The sequence below is a fragment of the Pelodiscus sinensis genome, chromosome 14, assembly GCF_049634645.1.
Source record: "Pelodiscus sinensis isolate JC-2024 chromosome 14, ASM4963464v1, whole genome shotgun sequence".
Taxonomy (NCBI): Eukaryota; Metazoa; Chordata; order Testudines; family Trionychidae; genus Pelodiscus; species Pelodiscus sinensis.
In genome coordinates, this window is record NC_134724.1 from 40,742,197 (window position 1) to 40,758,312 (window position 16,116).

General features: G+C 44.9%; 1 protein-coding gene across 2 annotated transcripts; it reads left to right on the forward strand.

Annotated features, from left to right (window-relative positions):
- The first annotated feature begins 1,124 nt into the window (after nt 1-1,124).
- On the forward strand, nt 1,125-10,146 carry RPS27L (ribosomal protein S27 like). Of its 2 annotated transcripts, none has more exons than XM_006126728.4 (4): nt 1,125-1,273; nt 3,034-3,142; nt 6,423-6,533; nt 8,780-10,146. In XM_006126728.4, the coding sequence occupies exons 1-4, from the start codon at nt 1,268-1,270 to the stop codon at nt 8,806-8,808; spliced, it is 255 nt and encodes an 84-aa protein (XP_006126790.1). In that variant the 5' UTR covers nt 1,125-1,267; the 3' UTR covers nt 8,809-10,146. The 2 variants fall into 2 exon arrangements, with proteins under 2 accessions (XP_006126790.1, XP_075753784.1); XM_075897669.1 differs by lacking the exon at nt 1,125-1,273 and adding an exon at nt 1,463-1,481.
- The last annotated feature ends 5,970 nt before the right edge of the window (nt 10,147-16,116 follow it).

Consider the following 16,116-nt stretch of genomic DNA (forward strand, 5'->3'; position numbering starts at 1 on the left):
GGCCGCTTGAATTTCCGCAAGAACACTGACAATCTCATGTAAGATTGTCAGTGCTCTTGCGGAAATACTGTATTGCTCCCATTCGGGCAAAAGCCCTCTTGCGCAAATCATTTGCGCAAGAGGGCCAGTGTAAACAGCACAGTACTGTTTTCTGCAAAAAAGCCCCGATCGCGACAATGGCGATCGGGGCTTTCTTGCGGAAAAGCATGTCTAGATTGGCCACGGACGCTTTTTCACAAAAAGTGTTTTTGCGGAAAAGCATCCTGCCAATCTAGACGTGCTTTTCCGAAAATGCGTTGAACGGAAAACTTTTCCGTTAAACGCATTTTCAGAAAATCATGCCAGTGTAGACGTAGCCTACCTCAAAAAGCTTCGTAAGGAACTAGAGTATCCTTGCAAGTGAAAAATTAGAAGAAGGGAATAGCAGCGTTGGGGAAGAAAGGGAGGATATTTCAAACCCTTTTGTCATTTCTTTGGACTGTTCTGTATAACGAACAGTGATAGAAATGTAGCCGTGTTAGTCTGGGGTAGCTGAAGCAAAATGCAGGACAATTTAGCACTTTAAAGACTCGTCTTTAAAGACTTGATCTGAGGAAGTGGGTCTGGCCCACGAAAGCTCATCATCTAATAAACCATCTTGTTAGTCTTTAAAGTGCTACATTGTCCTGCATTTTGCTACAGCTGCACCAGACTAACACGGCTACATTTCTATCACTATTCTGCTAGAAGGGGGTTATAATCCTCCTCCAAGAACAGAGCCAACCGGTTAGTACATTGTTATTTGCAACCTGCTGATAACCAGGCGACGTTTGAAAGCAAAAGCCTGGCCGGGTGACAAAGCAGGAATCGGAGCCAGCTGCTCCGGGCTGATAAGGACGAGGACAGTAAACGGAGCCAAGTGGCGAGGCGTCTGGTCAGAGCCGAGCCACGTGTGCAGGCGCTGGACTGTGAACATCAGACAGGAGTGGAGAGGCTCCTACCAGCCACACGCTGCAGCCCTAGGAGTCCCCGCGGCCTTAACGCGTTGTCGTTCCTCGGCTCGCGTGCCCCGAGGAGCAGCGCCCCCGCGTTAACGCCGCAGCTGTGCAGGGCGCGCCCCGGGGGGACTCCTGTTGCGGGGGTTCCGGCGCCACGCGCACCATAGAGCCAACCCGCCACGCGGCTTGCTGGCCGCCTCTCGGAAGCGGAAGTCGAGCTGTGACCCTCGACGCGCTGCCCCGGCCCCAAGTGTTCGTTGGCGCTCGGGCACTTCCGGCCGGGAGACACCATGCCTGTGAGTTGTTTACAGCCGCGGGCCCCAGCGCGAATCCCCTGGGCAGCCCCCGAGGGGGACCCGGGGCACGAGCCCCCCCTCTCTCGGTAGGGGAGCCGGGCGGCAGAGGCGCGTTCTCCTGGGGGCTGGGCCACGTGACGGTAACGGCCCCGCGGGAGGGAGTGACCTGCCCCCGGGAAACTTGGGAAGGAGGCGCCTCGCGCCCGGGGTAGGTGTCACGTGGCGGGCGGAGTCTCCAACCTGCGCACACCCAAGAGCACTTTTTAAGCCTCAGGACAGGCGAAGATCTAGCGCCCCGCCCCTTCCTGGAAGCCCCGCCCTCTCTCTTCTCCTGTCCATCACTTGCTATCCCCAGCCCTTATACACTCTGTTAAACAGTTTATTTTTAAATTATGCAATATATAAAATTAAAATCACGTGTTTATAGTTATGAAATAAATGGTCTGTTTTTAATTCGTGCTATTTAAATGTCAAATGAAGCATTTACAATTAGACATTTTGTTCTCTGCTATTGTGTAACTCTAAAATCACGTATTGATCATTCTATATTTTTTCTTCCAATAATAAAGTCTCAGTGTGACACTTGTGACTGAACAGTACCTGCCAGTGTCTTGAAGTCTGGGTTGTAGTCTGAGATTGCTAGTCGTATACAGTCCATCAGATGGGCATCTGTGATCCTGCGCTCAGCCTGGGAAGCTTGCTCCAGCACATCTGGAGCTAGACGCAGCCTCCCTAGGCTGAGCGCAGGGCAGCCGGGCTGGAGGGAAGAGAAGTGGCTGCCCGGCCAGCTGGCCATGGCGCTCAGCCAGGGTGCACCAAGCTCCACGTGGGCAAGCGCAGAGGAGAAGCCGCCCGATCAGCTGGAGTGCGGGGCAGCCGCTTTCAGCTGAAAGCCACAGTCAGCTGGCTGGGGTGTTTCAGCCCTCCCAACCTCCCACCATTCCTCGCAGCTACTCACCTGTGTTGTTGCTCGGTGAGTAGCTGCTCCTCAAATGAGGAAATCTAATGTAAATGCACTGTGTAGGCGTGCAGTTCAGAGAGGGCTCAAGAGCTACTCTTAGAGCCCCTGAGATCTACCGGTAGATCGCGATCTACTGGTTGGTGACCACGGATGTAGAGAAACTGGAGAAATGATCTGAGGTAAATATGGTAAAGTTCAATAGGGTGAAATGCAAAGTACTCCACTTAGCGGGGAACAGTCCGTTTCACAAGACAAAATTGGAAGTGACTCTAGGAAGGAGTACTGCAGAGAGGGAGGTAGAGGTCATAGATCACAAACTAAAATATGAGTCAACAATATGACACTGTTGCAAAAAAGATTGAAAGAATTGGGTTTGTTTAGTCTGGAAAAGAGGAGTCTGAGAGGGAACATAATAGCTTTCAAAGACATCAGGGTGTCTTAATGGTAGCGAAATTTTAGGAAGTAAGAGATGGTAGAACTGGAAATCAATCTCATTTTTAATTAAGAATAATGAATTTATTCATGCAGCTAATTCTATATTATGAGACATTGCACTGGCAAGAATTATGTAATCGTGTGTGTCCCAGAATAGTACATGTTTTATAACATCACAGTAAGAAGCATCTCCAAAGGAAGTGGTGGTATTGCTAACATACAAATGTTTGCGTATGTTGTAATGTAGTTTTAATACACTGGAATTTGTGTATTAATATGCATACACTAACTAGGAACAAAACATAATGTCAACAGGAAATCTTTCATCTACACCATGACTTATCTTTTTTGTTATTAAATCTAGTTGGATAGAGACCTAGTGCATCCATCTCTAGAGGAGGAAAAGAGAAAGCACAAAAAGAAACGTCTGGTGCAAAGTCCAAATTCCTACTTTATGGATGTAAAGTGTCCAGGTAAATATTGCTTTATATATTTGTTATGCATAATGGTAGTGAAACTTATGTGCAGTGAAGACTGATAGTGGATGTTCCATGAAATCTAATCACACCTAATTATGGTATAAATGTGTTATAAAAGAGAAAATGGTCATACCTTTTGGGGTTTTTTTCAGAACACTTCTCTTTGCTTTTTACGTTAGAACTATCAGGGTTTTACTTCATTTTTGCCAGAGAAGTGACTTGGGAGGTCTGACTGTGTCAGAGGCAGCAGCATGGGGTAGCAGCAGCCCCTGTCCACGGGGAGCTTGGGCTCCCTGTGGACAAGCTCTGCAGCCTTGGACGGGGCGGGGGGAAAGAGCAGGCAACACCAGAGAGACAGAGCAGGGGAACCAGTTTTTAAGCCAGCTCCTGCTCCTTTTCCCCTGCTGCCTCTGATACAGAGGCAGCAAGGAAGGGATGCAAGTAGTGAACTAGATCAGTGGTGTGCATCTTTTTTTCAACCACGGCCCCCTTATAATCATGTCGCGACCCCCAAGATAAGTTGAGCAGCGCGGCGCTTAGATCCGGGCGGCCAGGGGCTGGACCTGGCTGTTGGCGGCCCTGCAATGCGGCGCTTAGATCCAGCCAGCCAGCCAGGGGCTAGTCCTGGCCATTGGTGACACCACCTCCTCCCCCTCCCCCCCCCCCGTGGGGGTTGCACACCACTGAACTAGATTAACTAGGTTTATCAGTTAATCGTACGGTTGTCTGCTCATTCACATTTACACAGCAGGCTCCACAGCAATGGGAATGTTGCTTTTGCTGAGATCTAACCTAGTCAGTAGACTGTGAAACCTTCCCTTTAAATGACCAGAAAGCACATTCTGCACTTGCTTCAGCCTATAGTTGAACTGCTTCTTACTGCGGTCCAGGCTGCTTGTGTACAGCTGCATGAGCCACTGCACCAAGGAGTAGCCTGGGTCTCCATGGATCACTTTTGGCATTTGAATGCTTCTGATGGTAGTTTTCTGGTCTGGGAAGAAAGTTCCATATTGCAGCACAAGATCTTTCAAAAAAGCACCTCGTTGTCGGAAAAACCACGTTTAAACCGCGGTTTCAGTTTCGAAATGGCGCTTGTTTGAAACAGTGCCATGATGCGGTTATGCAAATGAAGGGATATTTCAATCCCTGCTTCATTTGCACTTTCGAAGTGCTTCATTTACATCCCTCTGCTGACAGAGGGGTGTAGTTTCGACACAGCCATAGAGATTAGGGATGTAAAAAGGTAACAGTGTAACTGTTAAAAATCTTAGTTACGTTGCAGTCGCTGCAATATTTATTTAAACTGTGAAGACAGAGGCAAAGAAAGCATTGAGTACTTCAGCTTTTCCCACATCCAGTAAGGGATGTGGGAAAAGCTGAAGTACTCAATGCTTTCTTTGCCTCTGTCTTCACGGACAAGGTCAGCTCCCAGACAAATGCACTAGGCAACACAGTATGGGAAGGAGGTGGACAGCCCTTGGGGGGGAAAGAACAGGTTAGGAACTATTTAGAAAAGCTAGGCAAACACAAATCCATGGTTTTAATGCATCTGAGGAAACTGAGGGAGTTGGCAAACATCATTGCAGAACCTTTTTTCATTATCTTTGAAAACTCTTGGAGATTGGGAAAGATCCCGGATGATTGGAAAAAGGTAAATGTAGTATCTATCTTTAAAAAAGGGAAGAAAGACAATCCAGGGAACTACAGACCCATCAGCCTTACCTCAGTCCCTGGAAAAATCATGGAGGGGATCCTCAAGGAATTCATTTTGAAGCACTTAGAAGAGGGGAAAGTGATCAGGAATAATCAGCCTGGATTCACAAAGGGCAAGTCGTGCCTGACCAATCTAATTAGCTTCTATAATGAGGTACCTGGCTCTGTGGACATGGGAAAGTCAGTGGATGTGATATACCTGGACTTTAGCAAAGTTTTGATATGGTCCCCTACAGTATTCTCGCAAGCAAGTTTAGGGAATATGGATTGGATAAATAGACTGTAAAATGGATAGAAAGCTGGCTAGAGTGTCAGGCCCAATGGGTAGTGATCAACGGCTCAATGTCAGGTTGGCGGTCAGGTATTACACACACACACACACACACACACACACACACACACACACACACACACACGTTAAAAGTTATCTAACATGAATAAATACATCAGAATATACTAACATGCTTATTTTTGACTTGACTATGTACAGTGAAATTAGACCATTCTTGCCACTAACATTCAGTTATACTGGAAATAACAGGACTGAATCAAGTATTAGAACACTATACTGTATTCTTCAGAAATAATTTATTTTTTCAATTTTTATTTAGTTTATTATTAAGTTTAGTTTATTAGTTTAGTTTATTTTTCTAAAAAAAAGCTTAGCAGCTGAAGAGACTTAAGTTACTGAACATATTAATTAGCCTGTTTCTTTGATCTCTGATGGCTATGAAAAAAAAATTCAAGTAAAACCAGTTTTGGCAACAAAAATCTAAACCTGTTCAGGTGGCACACAGTAGTCAATGCTCCTAGTTGTTCTTTTATCTCATTATTCCAAATGCACTGATGGTACCAATAATGGGAGTATTAATGTAAATTTGTTCTTGGCCTTTTAATCAGTCATAGCTAATACTGCCAGATGGAGTCATACTAGTGAGAGATTAACTACATAGTGCAGTCAAGGCCACTGATATTGTTGTAGGCCAGGGCTACTCAGTTTGGAAGCCCCGAGGACCACAGTGATACTCACAGCACATGCCGAGGGCTGCAACTTAAGTGTGGTTGCAAATATATGCAAATAGCTTTTCACACTGACAGACATGAATACAAATATTAAGGTAAGACTACGCAACACGCAGGCCCCATTTAAGTCAGTTCTGCCAGTATTAATAAAATGCAATATTTACCCGATTTCCATCCATGTGACAGCACTTTTAATGAGCAATGACAATCCGGGAATTTAACTACTAAAACTTGTATCAAAAGAAGACCATTATATTGACTCGCTGTTGTGCAGCGTGTCCCCAGTGGAGGCCATGTTCAAAGGATCCCACCCACAGGTTGCATGTTGAGCCCCATGTAAACCCAAACCACGCTGCGGTCTGCAAACAAACATGGCCGCGTGTTGAGTAGCCCTGTTGTAGGCAGTGCCTAACTGCTGCTGTCTGGCACTTTGAAAGGTAATTTTTGGAACCTTGCAGGTGCCCGCTTTTTTTTCTTTTTAAGGAAGATTGTAGACTTTGCTGTGTCTCTAATAAAATCTACCAACATTCTCTTTTAGGCTGCTACAAGATTACCACAGTGTTCAGCCATGCTCAGACAGTGGTTCTGTGCGTTGGGTGCTCAACTGTGTTGTGCCAGCCTACTGGAGGAAAGGCTAGGCTTACAGAAGGTACGAGGTTTTTTTGATAGATAATCCAGATTTGTTCATTAATATGCTTGCAAAGTGCTAAAGGTTTCATTTTCTCTGTGGCTTAAAAACCGAAGAATAAAAACGAACAACATTTTTCAAATCCCTCAGAAGTGAGCGTGTATTTGAAAAATTTTGTTTTTTTTTGTAGTTAGGAACTGGATTACAGCTGTATGAATGATGCTTTTTTTATTATATAAGGGCTGTGTAACTAAACCAGTATTCATCAAGTATAAACATCCTGAACAGGCTTTAATTATTCCCTATGCTTTGAGTTGTAATTCCTTCTAGATTAACAGTAATGTAAAGCATATAGCCAAAGCTTATAGTGTGGTTCATTTACTTCTGAGCCTAAAAGATATGAGGTTTAAGTCACAGGTTCACTTTTATGCTCCAGGGTACTGCTGTCAGATTAAAATAGTCTCTGTGTGCCCTCTCTACCACCATAGTATTAGCAAGATTCCTTGAATAACATTCCCTGTAATTAAAATTTGTTTTTGTCAAACTATAGTGGAGTAAATCAGGGGTTCCCAAACTTTGACATGGAGACCAGTAAATCCATTCACGAGCTTTTGGAGGACCGGTAACATTCATTTGCATATTCATTAAGCAAATGACAAATATGCAAATACACTGTTTTTGGTCCTCCCAAAGCCCCCAGGGCCAGCTTTAGCAAAGCTTTTGATACGGCCACCCACAACATTCTTACCAGCAAGTTAAGGGAATATGGATTGGAAAAATGGACGGTAATCCAATAAAACCCTGAACCGCCACATCGTGTATTGAAAAGGGGCTCATTTATTTTCAGAAAGCCAACACCATCTTTGGAATCTTTTATCCATATTCTCATTCCAGATGGTGAATGCACCAGGTTCTCTCCATTCCGACCCATTGTAGTGTCTTTAAACCTCACTATCAGCAGTGGGGATATTTAAAAGGCACTGCTTTTACATTTTTATTCAGGACCTGCGTATGCCCTGAACTGTCCCGCTCCCCGCTGGCCAATTCCCCCCTCCCTTTCCACCTCCTGCCCTGGGCCAGCCCCGCTGTCCCTGCCAGACGATTCTCTCCCAATTTGCTCCTGGCAAGTCCTCCTGCCCCCGACAGCCCTGCTTCTGCTGGCCGATTCCCCAGCCAGCCCTGCTCTCTCCCCCAGCCATCCTCAAAGCCTCTGCTAGATGGTCCCATCCCCCCCCCCCCCCCCCCCGGCCAGCCCTGCTTCTGCCAGCCAGTTCTCTTTCCCCCCTTCTTCTCCCCCCAGCCAGCCCTGCTTCCGCCAGCTGGTTCCCCTCCCTACTTCCCCGGGCAGCTCCACTGCCCCAACCCTGCTTCCCTGTGGCCTTCAATCATCCTCTCCCCCCTCCATAGCCAGCAATAAGAGCTCACCTGGTAACCCTCACTATGCCTCTGCTGGGAGCCTGAAACATACGGCTGCATCCGCCGTGCCCGGCTGAGGGCTTGGGGAACCCAGCGCTGCACAGGCAGTCTGGGAGCCCGGAACACACTGGCAGCCACACTGAGGCCCGGTATTTTTTTCCCGCAGCCCGGTAGCAGGCCGCAGCCCATTGTTTGGAAAACACTGGAGTAAATGATGGCTGCTCTGTTTGCATAGAGAGCTGGGGTAGAACCAGTGTTTAAGTGCCCCAAAATGTTTAAGATATATAAGGTGGTTTAAAAAAATGAGGTGCTATTTAGTCTCTTCAGAAAAAAGTATTCATTCCAGTTTGATTCCTAGACTGTATTTTTCATTGGTAAACAGGTCATCACTTATGGGTATATAGGCATTAAACAGTAGAGAATCCATATAATCTTCACACAGTATAAAGGTGGGCAAGATGCCTAAATTAAGGATACTGGCTGACCAAGCTACTGAACCACCCAGCCATACCAGTGAAATCACTGCAATTAAGGGTGTTTTCCCCTTTGGAGGATGGGAGAGATGTGCCTTTAAAAAAAGATGCAAAATTAAGCTTTTAATGGCATTGATATAAAGTTTCCTCACTGCAAGTTGAGATGTAAAAAGTGAAGCTGTGGCATTATCATTTTAAGCCTGATTTGAAATGCTGATTTTTCACTTGAATGTCAAGAAGAACAAAAGTAAATCAAACCCTTTATTTATGTAAACTCAGCTAGAGAAATGGCCAGACCAGTAGGGTGGTCTCAGGGTTGTCTCCTTTAACGACTTCAGCATTATCCCAATTTGATATCCTTTTGTGATTTATTTACAGGTTGCTCCTTTAGAAGAAAACAACATTGAATGCTCCCTTTACCATCATGACTCAGAGTATATGCTCCTGGAAGCCTTATCTGTTCAAAAATGTCGGTTAATCTAACAAGTTGATTGCTAGTGTTTTACAAAATCGAACAGTTATCTGGTGGGGTTTTTTCCCCATAAAATGTCTTAATAATGTGCAGATTTTTCCAGAAAGTCTATGGGTAATTAAGCTCTATTTTTATAGCTTTTTATTACTGTATTTTGAATGGGTGATGCCATTCTACACAAGAATGAGAATTAAAGACTTGTTGCACCTTTTGTTAATTATAAACTGACTAATCATCACTGCCGTATCAGCCATGGAAATGAAAGGCAAGTGCCCGTGCATTTGCAAATGGAGACTGCTGTAGGAATACATTTCCTATATTTAAGCATTGAGGTTTTTGAGAGTGTTTCTGCCACTGTTGTGATACATGGGGTTGAAACTGCTAGCTGGGTATACAAAACAAATAGCTTTCCACAGGAAAATGAGAAAATATTCTCTGTGCATAGGGGATATGGCATATGAACAAATACCTATTGGGGTATGTCTACATAGAGTTATTTCAGAATAACTGACATTTCAAAATAAAGTACATGTCTACAGAGCAAGCCATTATTTCAAAATAATTTTGAAATGGAGGACTTCTTACTCCAACTCTTGTAACCCATAATTTCATGAGGAGCAGGGGAAGTCGAAAGACAAGTGTTCTTCAGCTTCCTACTGCTTAGACAACACTAAGAGCTGAATTAAGCTATTTTGACTTCAGCTACACAATTGACAATTGCTTAATTTGACTTTTGCCCTGCAGTGTAGACGTGCCCTTAGAGAGCTAAGAATGGTATCAAGTCACAAGGAAAAGAATAACATTCAGTTCAGAAAATTAGTTCCACTCAATGGCAGGATTAATTAGAAAATAAAGTATCTTGGTATAATGCTTGCTAAATCTAGTAAATTGCTATTAAGTAGGTTTTATCCTAAAACAAGACCATGATTCAACATTTTAGGTTCTGAAAAGATATTATTCATATCAATTAACCAGCTTGCCTGTAAGAAAAAAAATTGGTGTTTTTTTTTTTTTAAAGGACTGCTTCCTTTTCTAAATTGCCATGGAATTCTAACAGAATTGACGTTATTTCTTTATATGGTAAGCCATGTAGACAGTGCATTCTTAAATCTATTTTATAGCAATGTCTTGATTTATATGTAAACATTGCCTAAGTTAAGTATGTCTCATCATTTGGTGGGCATTGGAAATACTGTCTCAATTTAAACTCTGTTCTTTTGCAGTAAGAGCAATTCAACTTCAAATCAATAAACAATAATGCTTAATACCATCAGCTCATGAGAGATTTTATATTAAAAAAAAAAACCAACAACGAATTCTTAATATCCATCTTCATTAAAAAAACCACCACTTTTGCATGGCTTTCTTAAAGGTGAAAAGTGGCTTGTGTTAATGGGTAGAATATGTAATAGTTATTCGGGGATCAACTAACTTTAAATCATATTGAGATTATTACAACTTAAGAGCAAAGTAACTCAGGTAACTTTTAATGCATCACTCAAATTGCCCTGGGTTGGCTAAACACTGCCCCCAGATTTAGAAATGCCAACAAATCAAATAAGATGTTTACAAAACCTGTAAAGTGAGGAATACATGTGATTAGTAAAGCTTAGCATGCTTAGGATACTCAATTCTTGCTAGATAGGAGCATAAATTGCAACTAGTGTTTGATATCCCTTCCACAAGAGATTTTAAGAAAACATGAAATAAGTTTTGCTAAACCAGAGTAACTTAACCCATCTTGTCACATTCTGTCTAATCCTGGCCATTGGCAGTAGCTTAAATGAGATGCAAAATCATGTAATGCTTCTAAATTACACCAACCAGTGATCCTGATTTACTGTTAAGAAGCAGGAATGATTGGATAAAAAGAAGCAAACACAGTCTCCTCACCAGTGAAGTAAAGCATCTGAAAGCATGCTATGAGGGTAGGGGACTGGATTTGATGACTTCTTGAGGTCCCTTCCAGTCCTAGTATTCTATGATTCTGTGTCCTTTTTAGATACAGAAAAAGTCTGCAATGATGAGGGGCGCACTGGTAAAATCTTCTCACTAGTAGATTTGATTGCTAAGTGTTTTTAAATTTACTTCTTGCCATAATCTTGCATTCATATTCATTTAAATATCTACATTGTAGTATTTCCTGTAAGTAGTACTGTATGTTCTGTGGTAGTCTTAGCAACATGCCTGGAGATAAAGATATAGATATCTAATGTTACACTGTGATCCAATGCAATGTTCAGTGAGTTTTTCCCCTAAAACCAACCAAAAAACCCCTTACTTTTAAGACCCATTAAACAAAGACTGCTATTTCCAGAATAATTTATATAACCAAAAAACCAAAACAGTATGTTAGAGTAGAAATTTACATTTTAGAGTTTCTGCATTTCATAGCTTGTATTGTGCCATTTGTGCATAAACCCTTCAAGAACTAAGCCATTGAGTGCAAACAACTCCTGTTCAAGAAATAGTACTGATTTCTGCTGTTGCACAACATTTATCATCACTAGGTAAACAAGTCTATGAGATAGTGTTGCAGTGTATAATTTTACAAGTTTACAACCTTTATCTCCACGGTTTTTACTGACTATCTTTCTATCAGTGTTCCAGATTTAGGTTAAAAATTACATGCACTGATTGTGACAATTAGGAAATGCCAAAGAAGCTCCCAGAAAGCAGGGAGCATTTATACAGCACAATGACCACAGGCAGGCAGCTGTAACACCATTGAGGCAGCAAGGGGCAGGGATGGAGAAAAGGACAGTTACCTACTATATCAGGAGTCAGAAACCTTTCTGAGACTTAACCTTTCTGTGGGGGGAGGGGAAGCGGGGAGCAGGGAGAGATCCTTCACCATATCCCTCGTGAACCACCTTAATCAATGCTAACCTTTCCACGGACTACCAGTTGCTAATGGAAACTTGCCATTAATTACATAATTACACCTGAGCCAGTTTGCTAATGTTGCAGCGGGGAGAAGTTTATTTTAAATTAAACAGATTAAGCATTTTAACTCTCATGTTAGTTTATCAAACTTCATTTTAAATAAAGTAAAACGTAGGATGGAGGAGAATACCAGTTGCGCTCCAAATTCTTGGATCCTTCTTCCTAGTGCTACATAATCCGCAGTAACATGCTCGAGATCATTCTTGGCCGTATCATTAGTTCCCACCTGGCAAAGCTGGGTTGGCGGCAGCGGCAACGTCAGCTGGTCCCGTCTCTGGGGCAGCAGCGCAGGGGGTGTCTCCTGCAGCAGGGCGGGCGGGCGGCCCCCCGGTGTTGGCGGCGTGCTTGCCCCGGGGATGGTAGTAGCAATAGCGACGGTCCCTCCGGCTCTGAATCTGGCAGCGGGCCTGCAGCTTGGGCCAGAGCTCCTTCCTCCCCAGCGGTCTGCTCCAACTGAGCAGCCCGGCAGTCTTTTATAGTGAGGCTGCACTTCGAGCACGCCCAGTAGGGCTGTGGGGGAGGGGCGTGCTCTACCCAATAAATGGGCTCCTCTCCCTCCTGCTCAGTGCGGGGCAGGTTAGCCCCGTCACAGTCACGTACTGCCCTCTCTGGCTCTTCTGCCTGCCGAGCTTGAAGGATTAAATGCTGCCTTCTATCGAGGAAGTCTTCATCCTCTGATCAAGCGTAGGGTCGACACTTGGGCCTCCAGTCCTCTAATTTTTTCTTCCAAAATGTCGACCAGCTTGCACGTGGTGCAGATGAAATCCGTTCTTTCTTCCGGGAGGAAGACAAACATGGCACACGCTGTGCAGGTAACAACAGCAGACCCATCACTGCTGTCCTGGAAAAGGGATTTAAAAAGAAAGGCAAGAGAACCTCCCGCCCTTCCCAACTCCCTCTCAAAACTCCCTGTTAGCACTCACCTGTTCGCTCATCGTCCCTGTTGAAGGGAAAGGACTGGGCAGGGATCGTCGAATTGAGGACGTAAATGCGTGGTTGCGCAGATAGTGTCGCAGAGAGGGCTTTGGTTTCTTCGACCACGGGACTCTGTTCCAGGCGCAAGGATTGTTAGGAAGAGATGGGATCCACCTAACGAAGAGAGGAAGGAGCATCTTCGCAGGCAGGCTTGCAAACCTAGTGAGGAGGGCTTTAAACTAGGTTCGTCGGGGGACGGTGACCAAAACCCTGAGGGGAGTGGGAAAGTCGGATACCGGGAAGAAATGCAGAGAGGAAGGGGCAAGAAAGGAGGACCCATGTTTCGAATGGAGAAGATAGGATGATCAACTGGTTACCTGAGGTGTTTGTACACTAATGCGAGAAGCCTGGGCAACAAACAGGAAGAACTGGAGGCCCTGGCCCAGACCAAGAAATATGATTTACTTGGGATAACAGAGACTTGGTGGGATGACTCGCATGACTGGAGCGCTGTCATGGAAGGGAATAGACTGTTCAGGAACAACAGGCAGGGGAGAAAAGGAGGAGGAGTTGCACTATATGTAAGAGAGCACTATGATTGCTCTGAACTCCAGTATAAAGAGGGAGAAAACCCTGTTGAGAGTCTATGGGTTAAGTTTAAAGGAGCAAACAACAGCAGTGATGTTGTGGTTGGTGTTTGCTACAGGCCACCGAATCAGATGGATGAGGTAGATGAGGCTTTCTTTGGACAACTGAGCAAAGTTTCCAGATTGCAGGCTCTGGTTCTCGTGGGGGACTTTAATCACCCTGACATCTGCTGGGAAACCTATACGGCAGTACACAGGCAATCCAGGAAGTTTTTGGAGAATGTTGGGATAACTTCTTGACACAGGTGCTGAAGGATCCGACCAGAGGCCTTGCGCAGCTTGACCTTCTGCTCACAAACAGGGAGGAACTAATAGGGGAAGTGGAGGTGGGTGACAACCTGGGAAGCAGTGATCATGAGATGGTAGATTTCAGGATCCTGACCCAAGGAAGAAAAGAGAGTAATAAAGTACACACCTTGGACTTCAAAAAAGCAGATTTTGACTCCCTGCGAGATCTGATGAGCAGAATCCCCTGGGATGTTAACATGAAGGGGAAAGGAGTCCAGGACAGCTGGCAGTATTTTAAAGAAGCCTTATTGTAGGCACAGAAAGAAACCATCCCGACGCGTAACAAGAGAGGCAAACATGGTAGGAGACTGGACTGGCTTACAGGGGAAATCCTTGGTGAACTTAAGCACAAAAAGGAAGCTTACAAAGAGTGGAAACTTGGGCAAATGACCAGGGAGGAGTTTAAAGGTATAGCTCGAGAATGCCAGGGGGTTATCAGGAAGGCAAAAGCGCAAATGGAATTGCGACTGGCTAAGGATGTGAAGGATAACAAGAAAGGTTTCTACAGGCATGTTAACAAGAAGAAGGTGATCAGAGAGGGTGTGGGGCCCCTACTGGATGAAGGAGGTAACCTAGTGACAGATGATGTGGGGAAAGCTGAAGTACTCAATGCTTTCTTTGCCTCTGTATTCACGGACAAGGTCGGCTCCTGGACTTCTGCACTAAGTGACGCAGGATGGGATGAAGATGGACAGCCCTTGGTGGGTAAAGAACAGGTTAGGAACTATTTAGAAAAGCTTAAACGTACACAAATCCATGGGTCCGGACTTAGTGCATCCGAGGGTGCTGAGGGAGTTGGCAAATGTCATTGTGGAGCCTTTGGCTATTATCTTTGAAAAGTCGTGGAGATCGGGAGAAATCCCGGATGACTGGAAAAAGGCAAATGTAGTGGCCATCTTCAAAAAAGGGAAGAAGGACGATCCAGAGAACTATAGGCCGGTCAGTCTTACCTCGGTTCCTGGAAAAATCATGGAAGGGATCCTTAAGGAATCCATATTGAGGCACTTGGATGAGAGGAAAGTGATTAGGAATAGTCAGCATGGATTCACAAAGGGAAAGTCATGCCTGACCAATCTGATTAGCTTTTATGATGAGGTAACTGGCTCAGTGGACATGGGGAAGTCAGTGGATGTGATATACCTTGACTTTAGCAAGGCTTTTGATACGGTTTCCCACAATATTCTTGCCAGCAAGTTAAGGGATTGTGGATTGGATAAATGGACAGTAAGATGGATAGAAAGATGGCTAGAAGGCCGGGCCCAGCGGGTAGTGATCAATGGCTCGATGTCAGGATGGCGGTCGGTTTCTAGCGGAGTGCCCCAAGGTTCGGTTCTAGGACCAGTTTTGTTCAATATCTTTATTAATGATCTGGATGAGGGGATGGATTGCACCCTCAGCAAGTTTGCGGATAACACTAAGCTGGGGGGAGAGGTAGATACGCTTAAGGACAGAGATAGGGTACAGAATGACTTAGACAAATTGGAGGATTGGGCCACAAGAAATCTGATGAGGTTCAACAAGGACAAATGTAGAGTCCTGCACTTGGGACGGAAGAATCCCAAGCATAGTTACAAGCTGGGGACCAACCGGTTAAGTAGTAGTTCTGCAGAAAAGGACCTGGGGGTTACAGTGGATGAGAAGCTGGATATGAGTCAACAGTGTGCCCTTGTAGCCAAGAAGGCTAATGGCATATTAGATTGCATTAAGAGGAGCATTGCCAGCAGATCCAGAGATGTCATCATTCCCCTTTATTCGGCTTTGGTGAGGCCGCATCTGAAGTATTGTGTCCAGTTCTGGGCCCCCCGCTACAAAAAGGATGTGGACGCATTGGAGAGGGTCCAGCGGAGGGCAACCAAAATGATTAGGGGGCTGGAGCATATGACTGATGAGGAGAGGCTGAGGGACTTAGGTCTGTTTAGTCTGCAGAAGCGAAGAGTGAGGGGCGATTTGATAGCAGCCTTCAACTTCCTGAAGGGAGGTTCCAAAGAGGATGGAGAGAGGCTGTTCTCAGTAGTGACAGATGGCAGAACAAGGAGCAATGGTCTCAAGTTGTGGTGGGAGAGGTCCAGGTTGGATATTAGGAAAAACTATTTCACTAGGAGGGTAGTGAAGCACTGGAATGGGTTACCTAGGGAAGTAGTGGAGTCTCCATCCCTAGAGGTGTTTAAGTCTCGTCTTGACAAAGCCCTGGCCGGGTTGATTTAGTTGTATCCTGCCTAGAGCAGGGGGCTGGACTTGATGACTCTCTGAGGTCTCTTCCAGTTCTATGATTCTATGAAAACATTGTCCAATACAGAAGGTTTCAATGTTTTATGGCAGGGGTGGGGAACCTTTTTTGGGTTGGAAGCCACTGCTCCACAGAAAAACCACACAAGTGAAGCAAAAAATTCCCCTCCAAACCTCACTGATGTGGCCCCCAACTGAGATACCTCACTCTTCTGGCACCC

Bases quoted from the DNA above. Each gene is read 5' to 3' on its own strand.
- RPS27L (XM_006126728.4), top strand. The intron at 3,143-6,422 runs GTAAATATTGCT...ATTCTCTTTTAG, and splicing joins TATGGATGTAAAGTGTCCAG to GCTGCTACAAGATTACCACA. The intron at 6,534-8,779 runs GTACGAGGTTTT...ATTTATTTACAG, and splicing joins AAAGGCTAGGCTTACAGAAG to GTTGCTCCTTTAGAAGAAAA.